A 26,427-nucleotide genomic window follows, 5' to 3' on the forward strand; every position below is an offset into this window, starting at 1 on the left:
ATCAGTATAAATGTGCCTTATACACAGCAGCATGTTTATCAGTATAAATGTGCCTTATACACAGCAGCATGCTTATCAGTATAAATGTGCCTTATACACAGCAGCATGTTTATCAGTATAAATGTGCCTTATACACAGCAGCATGTTTATCAGTATAAATGTGCCTTATACACAGCAGCATGTTTATCAGTATAAATGTGCCGTTATACACAGCAGCATGTTTATCAGTATAAATGTGCCTTATACACAGCAGCATGTTTATCAGTATAAATGTGCCTTATACACAGCAGCATGTTTATCAGAATAAATGTGCCTTATACACAGCAGCATGTTTATCAGTATAAATGTGCCTTATACACAGCAGCATGCTTATCAGTATAAATGTGCCTTATACACAGCAGCATGCTTATCAGTATAAATGTGCCTTATACACAGCAGCATGTTTATCAGTATAAATGTGCCTTATACACAGCAGCATGCTTATCAGTATAAATGTGCCTTATACACAGCAGCATGCTTATCAGTATAAATGTGCCTTATACAGAGCAGCATGCTTATCAGTATAAATGTGCCTTATACACAGCGGCATGTTTATCAGTATAAATGTGCCTTATACACAGCAGCATGCTTATCAGTATAAATGTGCCTTATACACAGCAGCATGCTTATTAGTATAAATGTGCCTTATACACAGCAGCATGTTTATCAGTATAAATGTGCCTTATACACAGCAGCATGCTTATCAGTATAAATGTGCCTTATACACAGAAGCATGTTTATCAGTATAAATGTGCCTTATACACAGCAGCATGCTTATCAGTATAAATGTGCCTTATACACAGCAGCATGCTTATTAGTATAAATGTGCCTTATACACAGCAGCATGTTTATCAGTATAAATGTGCCGTTATACACAGCAGCATGTTTATCAGTATAAATGTGCCTTATACACAGCAGCATGTTTATCAGTATAAATGTGCCTTATACACAGCAGCATGCTTATCAGTATAAATGTGCCTTATACACAGCAGCATGTTTATCAGTATAAATGTGCCTTATACACAGCAGCATGTTTATCAGTATAAATGTGCCTTATACACAGCAGCATGTTTATCAGTATAAATGTGCCATATACACAGCAGCATGTTTATCAGTATAAATGTGCCTTATACACAGCAGCATGTTTATCAGTATAAATGTGCCTTATACACAGCAGCATGCTTATCAGTATAAATGTGCCTTATACACAGCAGCATGCTTATCAGTATAAATGTGCCTTATACACAGCAGCATGCTTATCAGTATAAATGTGCCTTATACACAGCAGCATGTTTATCAGTATAAATGTGCCTTATACACAGCAGCATGTTTATCAGTATAAATGTGCCTTATACACAGCAGCATGTTTATCAGTATAAATGTGCCGTTATACACAGCAGCATGTTTATCAGTATAAATGTGCCTTATACACAGCAGCATGTTTATCAGTATAAATGTGCCTTATACACAGCAGCATGTTTATCAGTATAAATGTGCCGTTATACACAGCAGCATGTTTATCAGTATAAATGTGCCTTATACACAGCAGCATGTTTATCAGTATAAATGTGCCTTATACACAGCAGCATGTTTATCAGTATAAATGTGCCTTATACACAGCAGCATGTTTATCAGAATAAATGTGCCTTATACACAGCAGCATGTTTATCAGTATAAATGTGCCTTATACACAGCAGCATGCTTATCAGTATAAATGTGCCTTATACACAGCAGCATGCTTATCAGTATAAATGTGCCTTATACACAGCAGCATGTTTATCAGTATAAATGTGCCTTATACACAGCAGCATGCTTATCAGTATAAATGTGCCTTATACACAGCAGCATGCTTATCAGTATAAATGTGCCTTATACAGAGCAGCATGCTTATCAGTATAAATGTGCCTTATACACAGCGGCATGTTTATCAGTATAAATGTGCCTTATACACAGCAGCATGCTTATCAGTATAAATGTGCCTTATACACAGCAGCATGCTTATTAGTATAAATGTGCCTTATACACAGCAGCATGTTTATCAGTATAAATGTGCCTTATACACAGCAGCATGCTTATCAGTATAAATGTGCCTTATACACAGAAGCATGTTTATCAGTATAAATGTGCCTTATACACAGCAGCATGCTTATCAGTATAAATGTGCCTTATACACAGCAGCATGCTTATTAGTATAAATGTGCCTTATACACAGCAGCATGTTTATCAGTATAAATGTGCCGTTATACACAGCAGCATGTTTATCAGTATGAATGTGCCTTATACACAGCAGCATGTTTATCAGTATAAATGTGCCTTATACACAGCAGCATGCTTATCAGTATAAATGTGCCTTATACACAGCAGCATGTTTATCAGTATAAATTTGCCTTATACACAGCAGCATGTTTATCAGTATAAATGTGCCTTATACACAGCAGCATGTTTATCAGTATAAATGTGCCTTATACACAGCAGCATGTTTATCAGTATAAATGTGCCTTATACACAGCAGCATGTTTATCAGTATAAATGTGCCTTATACACAGCAGCATGCTTATCAGTATAAATGTGCCTTATACACAGCAGCATGCTTATCAGTATAAAAGTGCCTTATACACAGCAGCATGTTTATCAGTATAAATGTGCCCTATACACAGCAGCATGCTTATCAGTATAAATGTGCCTTATACACAGCAGCATGCTTATTAGTATAAATGTTCCTTATACACAGCAGCATGTTTATCAGTATAAATGTGCCTTATACACAGCAGCATGTTTATCAGTATAAATGTGCCTTATACACAGCAGCATGTTTATCAGTATAAATGTGCCGTTATACACAGCAGCATGTTTATCAGTATAAATGTGCCTTATACACAGCAGCATGTTTATCAGTATAAATGTTGCCTTATACACAGCAGCATGTTTATCAGTAAAAATGTGCCGTTATACACAGCAGCATGTTTATCAGTATAAATGTGCCTTATACACAGCAGCATGTTTATCAGTATAAATGTGCCTTATACACAGCAGCATGTTTATCAGTATAAATGTGCCTTATACACAGCAGCATGTACATCAGTATAAATGTGCCTTATACACAGCAGCATGTTTATCAGTATAAATGTGCCTTATACACAGCAGCATGTTTATCAGTATAAATGTGCCTTATACACAGCAGCATGTACATCAGTATAAATGTGCCTTATACACAGCAGCATGCTTATCAGTATAAATGTGCCTTATACACAGCAGCATGTTTATCAGTATAAATGTGCCTTATACACAGCAGCATGTTTATCAGTATAAATGTGCCTTATACACAGCAGCATGTTTATCAGTATAAATGTGCCTTATACACAGCAGCATGTTTATCAGTATAAATGTGCCTTATACACAGCAGCATGTTTATCAGTATAAATGTGCCGTTATACACAGCAGCATGTTTATCAGTATAAATGTGCCTTATACACAGCAGCATGTTTATCAGTATAAATGTGCCTTATACACAGCAGCATGTTTATCAGTATAAATGTGCCGTTATACACAGCAGCATGTTTATCAGTATAAATGTGCCTTATACACAGCAGCATGTTTATCAGTATAAATGTGCCTTATACACAGCAGCATGTTTATCAGTATAAATGTGCCTTATACACAGCAGCATGTTTATCAGAATAAATGTGCCTTATACACAGCAGCATGTTTATCAGTATAAATGTGCCTTATACACAGCAGCATGCTTATCAGTATAAATGTGCCTTATACACAGCAGCATGCTTATCAGTATAAATGTGCCTTATACACAGCAGCATGTTTATCAGTATAAATGTGCCTTATACACAGCAGCATGCTTATCAGTATAAATGTGCCTTATACACAGCAGCATGCTTATCAGTATAAATGTGCCTTATACAGAGCAGCATGCTTATCAGTATAAATGTGCCTTATACACAGCGGCATGTTTATCAGTATAAATGTGCCTTATACACAGCAGCATGCTTATCAGTATAAATGTGCCTTATACACAGCAGCATGCTTATTAGTATAAATGTGCCTTATACACAGCAGCATGTTTATCAGTATAAATGTGCCTTATACACAGCAGCATGCTTATCAGTATAAATGTGCCTTATACACAGAAGCATGTTTATCAGTATAAATGTGCCTTATACACAGCAGCATGCTTATCAGTATAAATGTGCCTTATACACAGCAGCATGTTTTTCAGTATAAATGTGCCTTATACACAGCAGCATGCTTATCAGTATAAATGTGCCTTATACACAGCAGCATGTTTATCAGTATAAATGTGCCTTATACACAGCAGCATGCTTATCAGTATAAATGTGCCTTATACACAGCAGCATGTTTATCAGTATAAATGTGCCTTATACACAGCAGCATGTTTATCAGTATAAATGTGCCTTATACACAGCAGCATGTTTATCAGTATAAATGTGCCTTATACACAGCAGCATGCTTATCAGTATAAATGTGCCTTATACACAGCAGCATGTTTATCAGTATAAATGTGCCTTATACACAGCAGCATGTTTATCAGTATAAATGTGCCTTATACACAGCAGCATGTTTATCAGTATAAATGTGCCGTTATACACAGCAGCATGTTTATCAGTATAAATGTGCCTTATACACAGCAGCATGTTTATCAGTATAAATGTGCCTTATACACAGCAGCATGTTTATCAGTATAAATGTGCCGTTATACACAGCAGCATGTTTATCAGTATAAATGTGCCTTATACACAGCAGCATGTTTATCAGTATAAATGTGCCTTATACACAGCAGCATGTTTATCAGTATAAATGTGCCTTATACACAGCAGCATGTTTATCAGAATAAATGTGCCTTATACACAGCAGCATGTTTATCAGTATAAATGTGCCTTATACACAGCAGCATGCTTATCAGTATAAATGTGCCTTATACACAGCAGCATGCTTATCAGTATAAATGTGCCTTATACACAGCAGCATGTTTATCAGTATAAATGTGCCTTATACACAGCAGCATGCTTATCAGTATAAATGTGCCTTATACACAGCAGCATGCTTATCAGTATAAATGTGCCTTATACAGAGCAGCATGCTTATCAGTATAAATGTGCCTTATACACAGCGGCATGTTTATCAGTATAAATGTGCCTTATACACAGCAGCATGCTTATCAGTATAAATGTGCCTTATACACAGCAGCATGCTTATCAGTATAAATGTGCCTTATACACAGCAGCATGTTTATCAGTATAAATGTGCCTTATACACAGCAGCATGCTTATCAGTATAAATGTGCCTTATACACAGAAGCATGTTTATCAGTATAAATGTGCCTTATACACAGCAGCATGCTTATCAGTATAAATGTGCCTTATACACAGCAGCATGCTTATTAGTATAAATGTGCCTTATACACAGCAGCATGTTTATCAGTATAAATGTGCTGTTATACACAGCAGCATGTTTATCAGTATAAATGTGCCTTATACACAGCAGCATGTTTATCAGTATAAATGTGCCTTATACACAGCAGCATGCTTATCAGTATAAATGTGCCTTATACACAGCAGCATGTTTATCAGTATAAATTTGCCTTATACACAGCAGCATGTTTATCAGTATAAATGTGCCTTATACACAGCAGCATGTTTATCAGTATAAATGTGCCATATACACAGCAGCATGTTTATCAGTATAAATGTGCCTTATACACAGCAGCATGTTTATCAGTATAAATGTGCCTTATACACAGCAGCATGCTTATCAGTTTAAATGTGCCTTATACACAGCAGCATGCTTATCAGTATAAAAGTGCCTTATACACAGCAGCATGTTTATCAGTATAAATGTGCCCTATACACAGCAGCATGCTTATCAGTATAAATGTGCCTTATACACAGCAGCATGCTTATTAGTATAAATGTTCCTTATACACAGCAGCATGTTTATCAGTATAAATGTGCCTTATACACAGCAGCATGTTTATCAGTATAAATGTGCCTTATACACAGCAGCATGTTTATCAGTATAAATGTGCCGTTATACATAGCAGCATGTTTATCAGTATAAATGTGCCTTATACACAGCAGCATGTTTATCAGTATAAATGTGCCTTATACACAGCAGCATGTTTATCAGTAAAAATGTGCCGTTATACACAGCAGCATGTTTATCAGTATAAATGTGCCTTATACACAGCAGCATGTTTATCAGTATAAATGTGCCTTATACACAGCAGCATGTTTATCAGTATAAATGTGCCTTATACACAGCAGCATGTACATCAGTATAAATGTGCCTTATACACAGCAGCATGTTTATCAGTATAAATGTGCCTTATACACAGCAGCATGTTTATCAGTATAAATGTGCCTTATACACAGCAGCATGTACATCAGTATAAATGTGCCTTATACACAGCAGCATGCTTATCAGTATAAATGTGCCTTATACACAGCAGCATGTTTATCAGTATAAATGTGCCTTATACACAGCAGCATGTTTATCAGTATAAATGTGCCTTATACACAGCAGCATGTTTATCAGTATAAATGTGCCGTTATACACAGCAGCATGTTTATCAGTATAAATGTGCCTTATACACAGCAGCATGTTTATCAGTATAAATGTGCCGTTATACACAGCAGCATGTTTATCAGTATAAATGTGCCGTTATACACAGCAGCATGTTTATCAGTATAAATGTGCCTTATACACAGCAGCATGTTTATCAGTATAAATGTGCCTTATACACAGCAGCATGTTTATCAGTATAAATGTGCCTTATACACAGCAGCATGTTTATCAGAATAAATGTGCCTTATACACAGCAGCATGTTTATCAGTATAAATGTGCCTTATACACAGCAGCATGCTTATCAGTATAAATGTGCCTTATACACAGCAGCATGCTTATCAGTATAAATGTGCCTTATACACAGCAGCATGTTTATCAGTATAAATGTGCCTTATACACAGCAGCATGCTTATCAGTATAAATGTGCCTTATACACAGCAGCATGCTTATCAGTATAAATGTGCCTTATACAGAGCAGCATGCTTATCAGTATAAATGTGCCTTATACACAGCGGCATGTTTATCAGTATAAATGTGCCTTATACACAGCAGCATGCTTATCAGTATAAATGTGCCTTATACACAGCAGCATGCTTATTAGTATAAATGTGCCTTATACACAGCAGCATGTTATCAATATAAATGTGCCTTATACACAGCAGCATGCTTATCAGTATAAATGTGCCTTATACACAGAAGCATGTTTATCAGTATAAATGTGCCTTATACACAGCAGCATGCTTATCAGTATAAATGTGCCTTATACACAGCAGCATGTTTATCAGTATAAATGTGCCGTTATACACAGCAGCATGTTTATCAGTATAAATGTGCCTTATACACAGCAGCATGTTTATCAGTATAAATGTGCCTTATACACAGCAGCATGCTTATCAGTATAAATGTGCCTTATACACAGCAGCATGTTTATCAGTATAAATGTGCCTTATACACAGCAGCATGTTTATCAGTATAAATGTGCCTTATACACAGCAGCATGTTTATCAGTATAAATGTGCCATATACACAGCAGCATGTTTATCAGTATAAATGTGCCTTATACACAGCAGCATGTTTATCAGTATAAATGTGCCTTATACACAGCAGCATGCTTATCAGTATAAATGTGCCTTATACACAGCAGCATGCTTATCAGTATAAATGTGCCTTATACACAGCAGCATGCTTATCAGTATAAATGTGCCTTATACACAGCAGCATGTTTATCAGTATAAATGTGCCTTATACACAGCAGCATGTTTATCAGTATAAATGTGCCTTATACACAGCAGCATGTTTATCAGTATAAATGTGCCGTTATACACAGCAGCATGTTTATCAGTATAATGTGCCTTATACATAGCAGCATGTTTATCAGTATAAATGTGCCTTATACACAGCAGCATGTTTATCAGTATAAATGTGCCGTTATACACAGCAGCATGTTTATCAGTATAAATGTGCCTTATACACAGCAGCATGTTTATCAGTATAAATGTGCCTTATACACAGCAGCATGTTTATCAGTATAAATGTGCCTTATACACAGCAGCATGTTTATCAGTATAAATGTGCCTTATACACAGCAGCATGTTTATCAGTATAAATGTGCCTTATACACAGCAGCATGCTTATCAGTATAAATGTGCCTTATACACAGCAGCATGCTTATCAGTATAAATGTGCCTTATACACAGCAGCATGTTTATCAGTATAAATGTGCCTTATACACAGCAGCATGCTTATCAGTATAAATGTGCCTTATACACAGCAGCATGCTTATCAGTATAAATGTGCCTTATACAGAGCAGCATGCTTTCAGTATAAATGTGCCTTATACACAGCGGCATGTTTATCAGTATAAATGTGCCTTATACACAGCAGCATGCTTATCAGTATAAATGTGCCTTATACACAGCAGCATGCTTATCAGTATAAATGTGCCTTATACACAGCAGCATGTTTATCAGTATAAATGTGCCTTATACACAGCAGCATGCTTATCAGTATAAATGTGCCTTATACACAGAAGCATGTTTATCAGTATAAATGTGCCTTATACACAGCAGCATGCTTATCAGTATAAATGTGCCTTATACACAGCAGCATGCTTATTAGTATAAATGTGCCTTATACACAGCAGCATGTTTATCAGTATAAATGTGCCGTTATACACAGCAGCATGTTTATCAGTATAAATGTGCCTTATACACAGCAGCATGTTTATCAGTATAAATGTGCCTTATACACAGCAGCATGCTTATCAGTATAAATGTGCCTTATACACAGCAGCATGTTTATCAGTATAAATTTGCCTTATACACAGCAGCATGTTTATCAGTATAAATGTGCCTTATACACAGCAGCATGTTTATCAGTATAAATGTGCCTTATACACAGCAGCATGTTTATCAGTATAAATGTGCCTTATACACAGCAGCATGTTTATCAGTATAAATGTGCCTTATACACAGCAGCATGCTTATCAGTATAAATGTGCCTTATACACAGCAGCATGCTTATCAGTATAAAAGTGCCTTATACACAGCAGCATGTTTATCAGTATAAATGTGCCCTATACACAGCAGCATGCTTATCAGTATAAATGTGCCTTATACACAGCAGCATGCTTATTAGTATAAATGTTCCTTATACACAGCAGCATGTTTATCAGTATAAATGTGCCTTATACACAGCAGCATGTTTATCAGTATAAATGTGCCTTATACACAGCAGCATGTTTATCAGTATAAATGTGCCGTTATACACAGCAGCATGTTTATCAGTATAAATGTGCCTTATACACAGCAGCATGTTTATCAGTATAAATGTGCCTTATACACAGCAGCATGTTTATCAGTAAAAATGTGCTGTTATACACAGCAGCATGTTTATCAGTATAAATGTGCCTTATACACAGCAGCATGTTTATCAGTATAAATGTGCCTTATACACAGCAGCATGTTTATCAGTATAAATGTGCCTTATACACAGCAGCATGTACATCAGTATAAATGTGCCTTATACACAGCAGCATGTTTATCAGTATAAATGTGCCTTATACACAGCAGCATGTTTATCAGTATAAATGTGCCTTATACACAGCAGCATGTACATCAGTATAAATGTGCCTTATACACAGCAGCATGCTTATCAGTATAAATGTGCCTTATACACAGCAGCATGTTTATCAGTATAAATGTGCCTTATACACAGCAGCATGTTTATCAGTATAAATGTGCCTTATACACAGCAGCATGTTTATCAGTATAAATGTGCCTTATACACAGCAGCATGTTTATCAGAATAAATGTGCCTTATACACAGCAGCATGTTTATCAGTATAAATGTGCCTTATACACAGCAGCATGTTTATCAGTATAAATGTGCCTTATACACAGCAGCATGTTTATCAGTATAAATGTGCCGTTATACACAGCAGCATGTTTATCAGTATAAATGTGCCTTATACACAGCAGCATGTTTATCAGTATAACGGCTAGATTTAGAGTTTTGTCGGTAACGACCCGCGTAGCTAACGCTGCCTTTTTTCTGGCCGCACCTTTAAAATAACTCTGGTATTGAGAGTCCACAGAATGGCTGCATTAGGCTCCAAAAAGGGAGCGTACAGGCATATTTAACGCTACTGCAACTCTCGATACCAGAGTTGCTTACGGACGCGGCCAGCCTCAAAAACGTGCTCGTGCACGATTCCCCCATAGAAAGCAATGGGGCTGTTTGAGCTGAAAAAAAACCTAACACCTGCAAAAAAGCCGCGTTCAGCTCCTAACGCAGCCCCTTTGTTTCCTATGGGGAAACACTTCCTACGTCTGCACCTAACACCCTAACATGTACCCCGAGTCTAAACACCCCTAACCTTACACTTATTAACCCCTAATCTGCCGCCCCCGCTATCGCTGACCCCTGCATATTATTATTAACCCCTAATCTGCCGCTCCGTAAACCGCCGCTACTTACATTATCCCTATGTACCCCTAATCTGCTGCCCCTAACACCGCCGACCCCTATATTATATTTATTAACCCCTAATCTGCCCCCCACAACGTCGCCGCTACCTACCTACACTTATTAACCCCTAATCTGCCGAGCGGACCACACCGCTATTCTAATAAAGTTATTAACCCCTAATCCGCCTCACTAACCCTATAATAAATAGTATTAACCCCTAATCTGCCCTCCCTAACATCGCCGACACCTAACTTCAAACATTAACCCCTAATCTGCCGACCGGAGCTCACCGCTATTCTAATAAATTTTTAAACCCCTAAAGCTAATTCTAACCCTAACCCTAACACCCCCCTAAGTTAAATATAATTTAAATCTAACGAAATAAATGAACTCTTATTAAATAACTTATTCCTATTTAAAGCTAAATACTTACCTGTAAAATAAACCCTAATATAGCTACAATATAAATTATAATTACATTGTAGCTATTTTAGGATTAATATTTATTTTACAGGCAACTTTGTAATTATTTTAACCAGGTACAATAGCTATTAAATAGTTAAGAACTATTTAATAGTTACCTAGTTAAAATAATAACAAAATTACCTGTAAAATAAATCCTAACCTAAGTTACAATTAAACCTAACACTAGACTATCATTAAATTAATTAAATAAAATATCTACAATTACCTACAATTAAACCTAACACTACACTATCAATACATTAATTAAATACAATATCTACAAATTACTACAATGAAATAAACTAACTAAAGTAAAAAAAATAAAAAAGAACTAAGTTACAAAAAATAAAAAAATATTTACAAACATAAGAAAAATCTTACAACAATTTTAAACTAATTACACCTACTCTAAGCCCCCTAATAAAATAACAAAGCCCCCCAAAATAAAAAAATGCCCTACCCTATTCTAAATTACTAAAGTTCAAAGCTCTTTTACCTTACCAGCCCTGAACAGGGCCCTTTGCGGGGCATGCCCCAAGAAGTTCAGCTCTTTTGCCTGTAAAAAAAACCATACAATACCCCCCCCCCAACATTACAACCCACCACCCACATACCCCTAATCTAACCCAAACCCCCCTTAAATAAACCTAACACTAAGCCCCTGAAGATCTTCCTACCTTATCTTCACCATACCAGGTTCACCGATCGGTCCAGAAGAGCTCCTCCGATGTCCTGATCCAAGCCCAAGCGGGGGGCTGAAGATGTCCATGATCCGGTAGAAGTCTTCATCCAAGCGGGGCAGAAGAGGTCTTCCATCCGATTGAAGTCTTCATCCAGGCGGCATCTTCTATCGTCATCCATCTGGAGCGGAGCGGCAGCATCCTGAAGACCTCCGACGCGGAACATCCATCCTGGCCGACGACTGAACGACGAATGACGGTTCCTTTAAATGACGTCATCCAAGATGGCGTCCCTCGAATTCCGATTGGCTGATAGGATTCTATCAGCCAATCGGAATTAAGGTAGGAATATTCTGATTGGCTGATGGAATCAGCCAATCAGAATCAAGTTCAATCCGATTGGCTGATCCAATCAGCCAATCAGATTGAGCTCGCATTCTATTGGCTGATCGGAACATCCAATAGAATGCGAGCTCAATCTGATTGGCTGATCGGATCAGCCAATCGGATTGAACTTGATTCTGATTGGCTGATTCCATCAGCCAATCAGAATATTCCTACCTTAATTCCGATTGGCTGATAGAATCCTATCAGCCAATCGGAATTCGAGGGACGCCATCTTGGATGACGTCCCTTAAAGGAACCGTCATTCTTCAGTTGGACGTCGCCGGATGAAGATGGGTCCGCGGTGGAGGTCTTCAGGATGGAGCCGGTCCTCATCGGATGAAGATAGAAGATGCCGCTAGGAAGAAGATGGTTGCCGGTCCGGATCTACTCTTCTTCCCGGATAGGATGAAGACTTTGGAGCCTCTTCTGGACTTCCGTCGGATGATGGATGTCTAGCCCCCGCTTGGGCTTAGATGAAGATATCGGAGCCTGGAACGGACGGTCATACCTGGCATGGTGAAGACAAGGTAGGAAGATCTTCAGGGGCTTAGTGTTTATTTAAGGGGGGTTTGGGTTAGATTAGGGGTATGTGGGTGGTGGGTTGTAATGTTGGGGGGGGTATTGTATGTTTTTTTTTACAGGCAAAAGAGCTGAATTCTTTGGGGCATGCCCCGCAAAGGGCCCTGTTCAGGGCTGGTAAGGTAAAAGAGCTTTGAACTTTAGTAATTTAGAATAGGGTAGGGCATTTTTTATTTTGGGGGTCTTTGTTATTTTATTAGGGGGCTTAGAGTAGGTGTAATTAGTTTAAAATTGTTGTAATATTTTTCTTATGTTTGTAAATATTTTTTTATTTTTTGTAACTTAGTTCTTTTTTATTTTTTGTACTTTAGTTAGTATATTTCATTGTAGTTATTTGTAGATATTGTATTTAATTAATTTATTGATAGTGTAGTGTTAGGTTTAATTGTAGGTAATTGTAGGTATTTTATTTAATTAATTTAATGATAGTATAGTGTGAGGTTTAATTGTAACTTAGGTTAGGATTTATTTTGCAGGTAATTTTGTTATTATTTTAACTAGGTAGCTATTAAATAGTTCTTAACTATTTAATAGCTATTGTACCTGGTTAAAATAATTACAAAGTTGCCTGTAAAATAAATATTAATCCTAAAATAGCTACAATGTAATTATTCGTTATATTGTAGCTATATTAGGGTTTATTTTACAGGTAAGTATTTAGCTTTAAATAGGAATAATTTATTTAATAAGAGTTAATTTATTTCGTTAGAATAAAATTATATTTAACTTAGGGGGGTGTTAGGGTTAGGGTTAGAATTAGCTTTAGGGGTTAATAAATTTAATAGAGTAGCGGTGTGGTCCGCTCGGCAGATTAGGGGTTAATAAGTGTAGGTAGTTGGCGGCGACGTTGTGGGGGGCAGATTAGTGGTTAATAAATATAATATAGGGGTCGGCGGTGTTAGGGGCAGCAGATTAGGGGTACATAAGGATAACGTAGGTGGCGGTCGGCAGATTAGGGGTTAAAAAAATTTAATCGAGTGGCGGCGATGTGGGGGGACCTCAGTTTAGGGGTACATAGGTAGTTTATGGGTGTTAGTGTACTTTAGAGCACAGTAGTTAAGAGCTTTATGAACCGGCGTTAGCCCAAAAAGCTCTTAACTCCTGGTTTTTTTTCTGCGGCTGGAGTTTTGTCGTTAGATTTCTAACGCTCACTTCAGCCACGACTCTAAATACCGGAGTTAGAAAGATCCCATTGAAAAGATAGGATACGCAATTTACGTAAGGGGATCTGCGGTATGGAAAAGTCGCGGCTGAAAAGTGAGCGTTAGACCCTATCCTGACTGACTCCAAATACCGGCGGTAGCCTAAAACCAGCGTTAGGAGCCTCTAACGCTGGTTTTCACGGCTACCGCCAAACTCTAAATCTAGGCCTAAATGTGTCATGGTACAGACAGAGCAGAGCAGTGTGTTCATTATCTGGGTAAGTTATATGTAATGACATTTGCCAGACTGTACCATATTTAACAGTGCTGCATATTCATGAATAGGGTATAGGCACTTCACACCATTATAAAATGTAGTATGTTTGGTATGATATGTAGTTGCATTGTACATTACTACATAGTGCATTAACACTGCAGCTTGTTTGCTATGTGTTTCTCTGTGTACAGTTTCATGTCATTACAGACCACAGTGTATTCATGTACTGTATAATAAGTTTTATCTTTTTTACACACAGATATGGTAATGCCAGCTGGCAGACCGTGCCACATTGCTCCCCTACTTCCAACCTGTCTTGTGACCTTACAGTGGAGACGTTACCCCGGACACTAGGGTATTATGGGAGAGTCAGGTCTATTCTTGGAAATGAGACGTCAGATTGGGTTCACACCACACGCTTCAACCATAGAGACGGTAATGCCAAAATAGACAGCAGCTCATATTTTTGGAGAACAAAATATGGGTACATTATTAACAGCACATAGCTATTTTTGTTTACACCTCTCACATCCTATGCTTGGATCATATAAAGGAACAGCAATGAGTACACTGCACACATATCATGCTTTTCTTAGGTAAAGATAGATCAGTGGATTCCTTCAAACATACCAACCAGGCTTGGCTCAAATAATGTCTCAAAACTGGAAACAAATTGCCCATGCCTGACTTAACACCCATAAGGGTGCAGATCTATTTACATAGGCCACGTGCAAAGCTTGACTCACACAAAAGCTTATACCACACCTGGCTCAGATAAGTGCCTACAATGGGTACCTATCATATCAGAGGTCATACTATATTACTATATATTCTCTGGACACGTCAGTCATTGGTTAAATAAAAGTACAGCTGTGATGCACTATGTACATGTCAGGCTTACTGAGATGTGGGTATGCTTGGCCCTTGCCAGGTTTGGCCCAGATCAGATAAGAGAACATTAGTGGATGCTGTAGGCTCATATAAGACCTGACATGCCCAGTTTGCACAAGTAAGGACATATTATATTGGGTACACTGAGGCATATACCTAGCTTAACTTATTAAAAGGCACAAGCCATATAACAGACCTTGCTCAGATTGTTGCACTGATAACACGCCGGGCATTACCTGAATAGGAACAAATAGGTGGTACACTGAAAACATGCTATGCTTAGTTAGACAGGACTGAGAACCCTGACACATGCCAGTAATAATCCAGATAGGAGATACGTGGGTACAATAGGTGCGCTGAGCAATGCCAGTCATAATTTGATTAGGGCATAGTATACCGGGCATATATCAAATTTGCTCTGGTAAGGGTATATATGTGGGTACACTGGGTTTAGTTTCTTCTTTGATAACTTTGAATAAGCTGGCATATGGGGAACTTCATATTACAGGACACCACATCTTACCACAACACATAGTGGCACAGCAGATATACTAAACACACAACGGCAGTTCTATATGCATCATGGGGTGCTCCATGGTAGGCACACCAATGCTTGTCTTGATAATATGTTCTCAGGGTGTCAGCTTACATTTGATAGACAACAGGCATTATGCTATTTGGTAGCACTGACAACACGTTTCCTTTACAGTCATTCTGCCTCCACCAAGTCTAACACTTCACATGGATCAAGGCTCCCTGATTGTTCAACTTGCTCTCCCACAAATACGGGCTAAAAATATCATCCTACGCTACGAAGATGTCTTCCCTTACAGTAGGGTGTACTATGTGCATGTGCGCAGGACAGCAGACAACCATACGGTAAGACAGATGAGCGTGCAATGACTATACAGGTGTGTGGAATGTGTGTGAATTGTGTGATGTGTGTATTTACTAACTATACAATGATATGTAGTGTACAATAATGGTATCCAGTCACAGTAGAAAGCTTGTCTTATAAAATATCACACTGGGAAGATGCAGGCTGCTGTTTCACAAAGTAATAATACTTGTTCACTCAGTTCATGCAGATGCAAAGCTCCTTGACATTCCAAATCACTGATCTGGATGGGGATATGGAATACTGTGTGTTTGTGCAGCCGGCAGTGGCCAGCCGTGGTAACATTGGCATCCCATCTGCAGAGACTTGCGTCCACTTACCAGAAAAAGGTGAGAAATAAAAAGGAAAACCATAGTTGACTCTACATTAGACTGGCACTGAGTATTGTCTGACCTTGTTCTGCTAATAATATCACTTTGCATTAGGTAAACACTTGCCAGCCTGATAAAACTATATTATTGAACCATAACTGTCTGAACTTGTCCTAATAATAAACAGTGAGGAGGTAAACCTATGCTTGATACACTGCTCTCTGTATACCTATTTTTGATGAAGTGAAGTGTTTGTATAGTAAATAATGTTTGTATATTAATACATTTCCCCAATGTTTCTCAACTGCGGTCCTTAAATACCCACAACAGGCCTGGTTTTCATTATAGCTGAACCATGGCACAGATGAAATAATCAGCTGATAAGTAACCATGGTAACTAACCTACTTTCACCCATCAGCTGATTATTTCACCTGTTCAGTGGTTCAGCTGTAATGAAATCCTGGCCTGTTGGGGGTACTTGAGGACCGCGGCTGAGAAACAATGCATTATACAATATAATGTATAGAACCCCAGCACCAGCCATTGGCACATCCTACATTAGAGAGACATCCAGACCTGTGTGATTATGCTCTGACATTATGTCTATTTATCTGCAGAGATCAGTAGAAAAGGACTTCTGGTGATCGCTTCATCTATCATCGTTATTGTGGTTCTTCTGATTTTAATCAATTTCTTCATCTGTTTTTATATTCGTGAAGGAGTCAGAACTCCAGCAGCATTGGTGAGTTAATCTGGCTATAGTAAAAACAATGAATGCTCTCCCAGCACAGGTACAGCACAGACAGCAGCAGTATCAGCCTCCCCCCTCACACACTGATACACCATGACATGTATACACAGCACAGGTACAGCACAGACAGCAGCAGTGCCAGCCTCCCTCTCACACACTGATACACCATGACATGTATACACAGCACTGGTACAGCACAGACAGCAGCAGTGCCAGCCTCCCTCTCAAACACTGATACACCATGACATGTATACACAGCACAGGTACAGCACAGACAGCAGCAGTGCCAGCCTCCCTCTCACACACTGATACACCATGACATGTATACACAGCACAGGTACAGCACAGACAGCAGCAGTGTCAGCCTCCCCCTCACACACTGATACACCATGACATGTATACACAGCACAGGTACAGCACAGACAGCAGCAGTGCCAGCCTCCCTCTCACACACTGATACACCATGACATGTATACACAGCACAGGTACAGCACAGGTACAGCACAGACAGCAGCAGTGCCAGCCACCCTCTCACACACTGATACACCATGACATGTATACACAGCACAGGTACAGCACACAGCAGCAGTGCCAGCCTCCCCCTCACACACTGATACACCATGACATGTATACATAGCACAGGTAGAGCACAGACAGCAGCAGTGCCAGCCTCCCCCTCACACACTGATACACCATGACATTTATACACAGCACAGGTACAGCACAGACAGCAGCAGTGCCAGCCTCCCTCTCACACACTGATACACCATGACATGTATACACAGCACAGGTACAGCACAGACAGCAGCAGTGTCAGCCTCCCCCTCACACACTGATACACCATGCCATGTATACACAGCACATGTACAGCACAGACAGCAGCAGTATCAGCCTCCCCCCTTACATATTGATACACCATGCCATGTATACACAGCACATGTACAGCACAGACAGCAGCAGTGTCAGCCTCCCCCTCACACACTGATACACCATGACATGTATACACAGCACAGGTACAGCACAGACAGCAGCAGTACCAGCCTCCCTCTCACACTCTGATACACCATGACATGTATACACAGCACAGGTACAGCACAGACAGCAGCAGTGCCAGCCTCCCTCTCACACACTGATACACCATGACATGTATACACAGCACAGGTACAGCACACACAGCAGCAGTGCCAGCCTCCCTCTCACACACTGATACACCATGACATGTATACACAGCACAGGTACAGCACAGACAGCAGTGCCAGCCTCCCCCTCACACACTGATACACCATGACATGTATACACAGCACAGGTACAGCACAGACAGCAGCAGTACCAGCCTCCCTCTCACACTCTGATACACCATGACATGTATACACAGCACAGGTACAGCACAGACAGCAGCAGTGCCAGCCTCCCTCTCACACACTGATACACCATGACATGTATACACAGCACAGGTACAGCACACACAGCAGCAGTGCCAGCCTCCCTCTCACACACTGATACACCATGACATGTATACACAGCACAGGTACAGCACAGACAGCAGTGCCAGCCTCCCCCTCACACACTGATACACCATGACATGTATACACAGCACAGGTACAGCACAGACAGCAGTGCCAGCCTCCCCCTCACACACTGATACACCATGACATGTATACACAGCACAGGTACAGCACAGACAGCAGCAGTGCCAACCTCCCTCTCACACACTGATACACCATGACATGTATACACAGCACATGTACAGCACAGACAGCAGCAGTGTCAGCCTCCCTCTCACACACTGATACACCATGACATGTATACACAGCACAGGTACAGCACAGACAGCAGCAGTGTCAGCCTCCCTCTCACACACTGATACACCATGACATGTATACACAGCACAGGTACAGCACACACAGCAGCAGTGCCAGCCTCCCTCTCACACACTGATACACCATGACATGTATACACAGCACATGTACAGCACAGACAGCAGCAGTGTCAGCCTCCCTCTCACACACTGATACACCATGACATGTATACACAGCACAGGTACAGCACAGACAGCAGCAGTGTCAGCCTCCCTCTCACACACTGATACACCATGACATGTATACACAGCACATGTACAGCACAGACAGCAGCAGTGTCAGCCTCCCTCTCACACACTGATACACCATGACATGTATACACAGCACAGGTACAGCACAGACAGCAGCAGTACCAGCCTCCCTCTCACACACTGATACACCATGACATGTATACACAGCACAGGTACAGCACAGACAGCAGCAGTGCCAGCCTCCCTCTCACACACTGATACACCATGACATGTATACACAGCACATGTACAGCACAGACAGCAGCAGTGTCAGCCTCCCTCTCACACACTGATACACCATGACATGTATACACAGCACATGTACAGCACAGACAGCAGCAGTGTCAGCCTCCCTCTCACACACTGATACACCATGACATGTATACACAGCACAGGTACAGCACAGACAGCAGAAGTGCCAACCTCCCTCTCACACACTGATACACCATGACATGTATACACAGCACATGTACAGCACAGACAGCAGCAGTGTCAGCCTCCCTCTCACACACTGATACACCATGACATGTATACACAGCACATGTACAGCACAGACAGCAGCAGTGTCAGCCTCCCTCTCACACACTGATACACCATGACATGTATACACAGCACAGGCACAGCACGGACAGCAGCAGTGCCAGCCTCCCCCACACACACTGATACACCATGACATGTATACACAGCACAGGTACAGAACAGACAGCAGCAGTGCCAGCCTCCCCCTCACACACTGATACACCATGACATGTATACACAACACAGGTACAGCACAGACAGCAGTGCCAGCCTCCCTCTCACACACTGATACACCATGACATGTATACACAGCACAGGTACAGAACAGACAGCAGCAGTGCCAGCCTCCCCCTCACACACTGATACACCATGACATATATACACAGCACAGGTACAGCACAGACAGCAGCAGTGTCAGCCTCCCTCTCACACACTGATACACCTTGACATGTATACACAGCACAGGTACAGCACAGACAGCAGCAGTGCCAGCCTCCCCCTCACACACTGATACACCATGACATGTATACACAGCACAGGTATAACACAGACAGCAGCAGTGCCAGCCTCCCCCTCACACACTGATACACCATGACATGTATACACAGTACAGGTACAGCACAGACACCAGCAGTACCAGTCTCCCTCTCACACACTGATACACCATGACATGTATACACAGCACAGGTACAGCACAGACAGCAGCAGTGCCAGCCTCCCTCTCACACACTGATACACCATGACATGTATACACAGCACAGGTACAGCACAGACAGCAGCAGTGTCAGCCTCCCCCTCACACACTGATACACCATGACATGTATACACAGCACAGGTACAGCACAGACAGCAGTGCCAGCCTCCCACTCACACACTGATACACCATGACATGTATACACAGCATAGGTACAGCACAGACAGCAGCAGTACCAGTCTCCCTCTCACACACTGATACACCATGACATGTATACACAGCACAGACAGCAGCAGTGCCAGCCTCCCCCTCACACACTGATACACCATGACATGTATACACAGCACAGGTACAGCACAGACAGTAGCAGTGCCAGCCTCCCCCTCACACACTGATACACCATGACATGTATACACAGCACAGGTACAGCACAGACAGAAGCAGCGCCAGCCTCCCCCTCACACACTGATACACCATGACATGTATACACAGCACAGGTACAGCACAGACAGCAGCAGTGTCAGCCTCCCCCTCACACACTGATACACCATGACATGTATACACAGCACAGGTACAGCACATACAGCAGCAGTGTCAGCCTCCCCCTCACACACTGATATACCATGACATGTATTCACAGCACAGGTACAGCACGGACAGCAGCAGTGCCAGCTTCCCTCTCACACACTGATACACCATGACATGTATACACAGCACAGGTACAGCACAGACAGCAGCAGTGCCAGCCTCCCCCTCATACACTGATACACCATGACATGTATACACAGCACAGGTACTGCACATAAAGCAGCAGTGCCAGCCTCCACCTCACACACTGATACACCATGACATGTATACACAGCACAGGTACAGCACAGACAGCAGCAGTGCCAGCCTCCCCCTCACACAATGATACAACATGATATGTATACACAGCACAGACAGCAGCAATGCCAACCTCCCCCTCACACACTGACACACCATGACATGTATACACAGCACAGGTACAGCACAGACAGCTGCAGTGCCAGCCTCCCCCTCACACAGTGATACACCATGACATGTATACACAGCACAGGTACAGCACAGACAGCAGCAATGCCAACCTCCCCCTCACACACTGACACACCATGACATGTATACACAGCACAGGTACAGCACAGACAGCTGCAGTGCCTGCCTCACCCTCACACAGTGATACACCATGACATGTATACACAGCACAGGTACAGCACAGACAACAGCAGTGCCAGCCTCCCCCTCACACACTGATACACCATGACATGTATACACAGCCCAGGTACAGCACACAGCAGCAGTGCCAGCCTCCCTCTCACACACTGATACACCATGACATGTATACACAGCACAGGTACATCACATACAGCAGTAGTGCCAGCCTCCCTCTCGCACACTGATACACCATGACATGCATACACAGCACAGGTACAGCACAGACAGCAGCAGTGCCAGACTCCCCCTCACACACTGATACACCATGACATGTATACACAGCACAGGTACAGCACACACAGCAGCAGTGCCAGCCTCCCCTCACAAACTGACACACCATGACATGTATACACAGCACAGACAGCAGCAGTGCCAGCCTCCTCCTCACACACTGATACACCATGACATGTATACACAGCACAGGTACAGCACAGACAGCAGCAGTACCAGCCTCCCTCTCACACACTGATACACCATGACATTTATACACAGCACAGGTACAGCACAGACAGCAGCAGTGTCAGCCTCCCTCTCGCACACTGATACACCATGACATGTATACACAGCACAGGTACAGCACAGACAGCAGCAGTGCCAGCCTCCCTATCACACACTGATACAACATGACATGTATACACAGCACAGGTACAGTACAGACAGCAGTGCCAGCCTCCCTCTCACACACTGATACACCATGACATGTATACACAGCACAGGTACAGTACAGACAGCAGTGCCAGCCTCCCTCTCACGCACTGATACACCATGACATGTATACACAGCACAGCTACAGCACACACAGCAGCAGTGCCAGCCTCCACCTCACACACTGATACACCATGACATGTATACACAGCACAGGTACAGCACACACAGCAGCAGTGCCAGCCTCCCCCTCACACACTGATACACCATGACATGTATACACAGCACAGGTACAGCACAGATAGCAGCAGTGTCAGCCTCCCTCTCACACACTGATACACCATGACATGTATACACAGCACAGGTACAGCACAGACAGCAGCAATGCCAACCTCCCCCTCACACACTGACACACCATGACATGTATACACAGCACAGGTACAGCACAGACAGCTGCAGTGCCTGCCTCACCCTCACACAGTGATACACCATGACATGTATACACAGCACAGGTACAGCACAGACAACAGCAGTGCCAGCCTCCCCCTCACACACTGATACACCATGACATGTATACACAGCCCAGGTACAGCACACAGCAGCAGTGCCAGCCTCCCTCTCACACACTGATACACCATGACATGTATACACAGCACAGGTACATCACATACAGCAGTAGTGCCAGCCTCCCTCTCGCACACTGATACACCATGACATGCATACACAGCACAGGTACAGCACAGACAGCAGCAGTGCCAGACTCCCCCTCACACACTGATACACCATGACATGTATACACAGCACAGGTACAGCACACACAGCAGCAGTGCCAGCCTCCCCTCACAAACTGACACACCATGACATGTATACACAGCACAGACAGCAGCAGTGCCAGCCTCCTCCTCACACACTGATACACCATGACATGTATACACAGCACAGGTACAGCACAGACAGCAGCAGTACCAGCCTCCCTCTCACACACTGATACACCATGACATTTATACACAGCACAGGTACAGCACAGACAGCAGCAGTGTCAGCCTCCCTCTCGCACACTGATACACCATGACATGTATACACAGCACAGGTACAGCACAGACAGCAGTAGTGCCAGCCTCCCTATCACACACTGATACAACATGACATGTATACACAGCACAGGTACAGTACAGACAGCAGTGCCAGCCTCCCTCTCACACACTGATACACCATGACATGTATACACAGCACAGGTACAGTACAGACAGCAGTGCCAGCCTCCCTCTCACGCACTGATACACCATGACATGTATACACAGCACAGCTACAGCACACACAGCAGCAGTGCCAGCCTCCACCTCACACACTGATACACCATGACATGTATACACAGCACAGGTACAGCACACACAGCAGCAGTGCCAGCCTCCCCCTCACACACTGATACACCATGACATGTATACACAGCACAGGTACAGCACAGATAGCAGCAGTGTCAGCCTCCCTCTCACACACTGATACACCATGACATGTATACACAGCACAGGTACAGCACAGACAGCAGCAGTGCCAGCCTCCCTCTCACACACTGATACACCATGACATGTATACACAGCACAGGTACAGCACAGACAGCAGCAGTGCCAGCCTCTCTCTCACACACTAATACACCATGACATGTTTACACAGCTAAGGTACAGTACACACAGCAGCAGTGTCAGCCTCCTTCTCACACACTGATACACCATGGCATGTATACACAGCACAGGTACAGCACAGACAGCAGCAGTGCCAGTCTCCCCCTCACACACTGATACACCATGACATGTATATACAGCACAGGTACAGCACAGACAGCAGCAGTGCCAGCCTCCACCTCACACACTGATACACCATGCCATGTATACACAGCACAGGTACAGCACATAAAGCAGCAGTGCCAGCCTCCCTCTCACACACTGATACACCATGACATGTATACATAGCACAGGTACAGCACAGACAGCAGCAGTGCCAGCCTCCACCTCACACACTGATACACCATGACATGTATACACAGCACAGGTACAGCACAGACAGCAGCAGTGCCAGCCTCCTTCTCAGACACTGATACACCATGACATGTATACACAGCACAGGTACAGCACAGGCAGCAGCAGTGCCAGCCTCCCCCTCACACACTGAAACACAATGACATGTATATACAGCACAGACAGCAACAGTGACAGTCACCCCTCAGACACTGATGCACCATGACATTGTGTACTCAACAAAAGTAACAATGTACCACAGACAGATTGCCAAATTGCCTTCTTTTGTCCCCAGAAGTCTTTCATTAAGAGGAGCTGGTCATGGACTGACAAATCAGAGACCCAAGTTCCTGATGCCGAAGGTGTGCTACATTGGGAGAGGGAGGTGATTGCGCAGCTTCTTTTGGAACCCAGGCATTCTCTCATGAGAAGTAGTGGTGATAGTGGTTTTGGCAGTCAGATCCTTAATGAGAGAGAGACTCACACCACCTCTTGCTTTTCCAATGACTTTAAAGGGGATAGTGGAATCAGCATCCCTGATGAGGACTCAGATTTTAAAGAGACCTCTCAAGAGGAGGCTTCCTTTGTCAAGCAACATCACCCTCATATTCAGAAGTACAATGGGATCAGCATCCCTAATGGCGACACGGGGTGTAAAAAGACCTCCACGGAAGAAGCACTATTTGTTAAAATACATCACCTTCATATAAAGGAGGACAGTGGGATTAGCTTGTCCACGGGATCTCCCTTCCTCAAACGCAACTGCAACCTTGGTGTTATCCCCTATGGAGTGGATTTAAAGGATACTGAAGACTGCATTGAAAATGGGATTGTGACTTGCTCACAATGGGGATATCTCAAACAACCTAAAAGTGAAAGACAGAGCAGTACAGGAAGGGAAGACTCAAATTCTCTAGAACAAGTTAAGGACTACATTTCACAGGGATCAGACAGAAGATGCAAAGGAGAAATGGTCTCACAAGGGATTAGTGAGGACCTCCAGGGACCCTGGGTTCAAATACCAGAATGCTTCCAATCATCTGTCCCACTCACTGCAGCTTTCAGTCCATTTAGCAGTGTTTTATGGGATTTAAGAGTCAGTTCCCCAGCGTTAGGATCAGTAGAACTAATAGACAGCAGATCCTGATGCAAGCTTTACAAACTAATTTATTTATATAAAGTGCTATGGGACATCCTTCCTATCTGGGCTGCTAAAATCATACTGATCCATAAATGGCATTTGAATTGATGAATCTGTAATATCCTAATGGTTTAGATGGTGTTCATTGCATGAAAAATGTGAATGTCAATGCCTAGCCTCAAGTGCCACCTAATAACTTCCATTGCTATAATTCTTCTCTGGAACCCACCCTAGTAGTTCAATTAACACGTGCCTAAAACTCTTTCCTTCCCTGCAAATTAAACTCCCCATAAATCCTTCTGTTGACAAAAATAACCATTCCCTTTAATTCCTCCTATTGTTGTAAATAACTCCTCCCTCTAATTGTCCTAATGGTACAAATAGCCTTTCTCTGTCATTCACCAGGTTATTCATATCAACCCTCACAAAGTCCTTTTCATTGTGTCATTTCTATAACTCTATAACTCCTCCTCCAAATGTTTCCTTATAACTTGTCTAATTGCTCCATATAGGTTATTAATCACTGACTAGTGTCACAAATAACCCCATCGATATAACTGCCCCGGTAAAAAGAATTCTTTCATATGACTCTTCTTTTTACTACAAATGTCTTCTCTTATTGGCACACATAATAAGATCCGTATTATTACTCCATGTTATCCTAAGCTGCCTTCTGTGAAATATGGACTTTGTCCCTTGCCAGCCTGTCTCACTTGGCTGTGTATGGTTGCTGCTAAAATTCTTATCTGACTCCTGACAGGTCAGCTTGTTTACACACTAGCGTATTAATTTGCACATGTGCTTCTTTTTAATAAAGTTTTTTTCATTACAAACAGACAACAGTAGTCTTGTGTGTGCTTTATGAATAAATAGTCATAGGGGGTCAATTTATCAAGCTCCGTACTTTTATGCATAACCTGTCCACCTGCTCTGAGGCGGCGGTCGCGGACAGAAATCAACCCGATCGAATATGATCGGGTTGATTGACACCCCCTGCTAGTGGCCGCGAATCTGCAGGGGGCGGCATTGCACCAGCAGTTCACAAGAACTGCTTGTGCAATGATGATAAATGCTGACAGCGTATGCTGTCGGCATTTATCGATGTA

The 26,427-nt window shown here is 42.1% G+C and overlaps 1 protein-coding gene across 1 annotated transcript in view; it reads left to right on the forward strand.

Moving 5' to 3' along the window:
• The window catches only part of IL10RA (interleukin 10 receptor subunit alpha), a 37,494-nt gene extending 11,333 nt beyond the window's left edge, over window positions 1–26,161 (forward strand). The window contains exons 3-7 of the mRNA XM_053691136.1: window positions 14,396–14,571; window positions 15,737–15,906; window positions 16,107–16,254; window positions 16,855–16,979; window positions 24,476–26,161. Coding sequence (XP_053547111.1) covers window positions 14,396–14,571; window positions 15,737–15,906; window positions 16,107–16,254; window positions 16,855–16,979; window positions 24,476–25,327 — 1,471 coding nt within the window. The 3' untranslated portion in view covers window positions 25,328–26,161. The remainder of the gene's footprint in view (window positions 1–14,395; window positions 14,572–15,736; window positions 15,907–16,106; window positions 16,255–16,854; window positions 16,980–24,475) is intronic.
• Window positions 26,162–26,427: the final 266 nt, after the last annotated feature.

Source organism: Bombina bombina, chromosome 8, assembly GCF_027579735.1.
Source record: "Bombina bombina isolate aBomBom1 chromosome 8, aBomBom1.pri, whole genome shotgun sequence".
In the NCBI taxonomy this organism is placed as follows: Eukaryota; Metazoa; Chordata; class Amphibia; order Anura; family Bombinatoridae; genus Bombina; species Bombina bombina.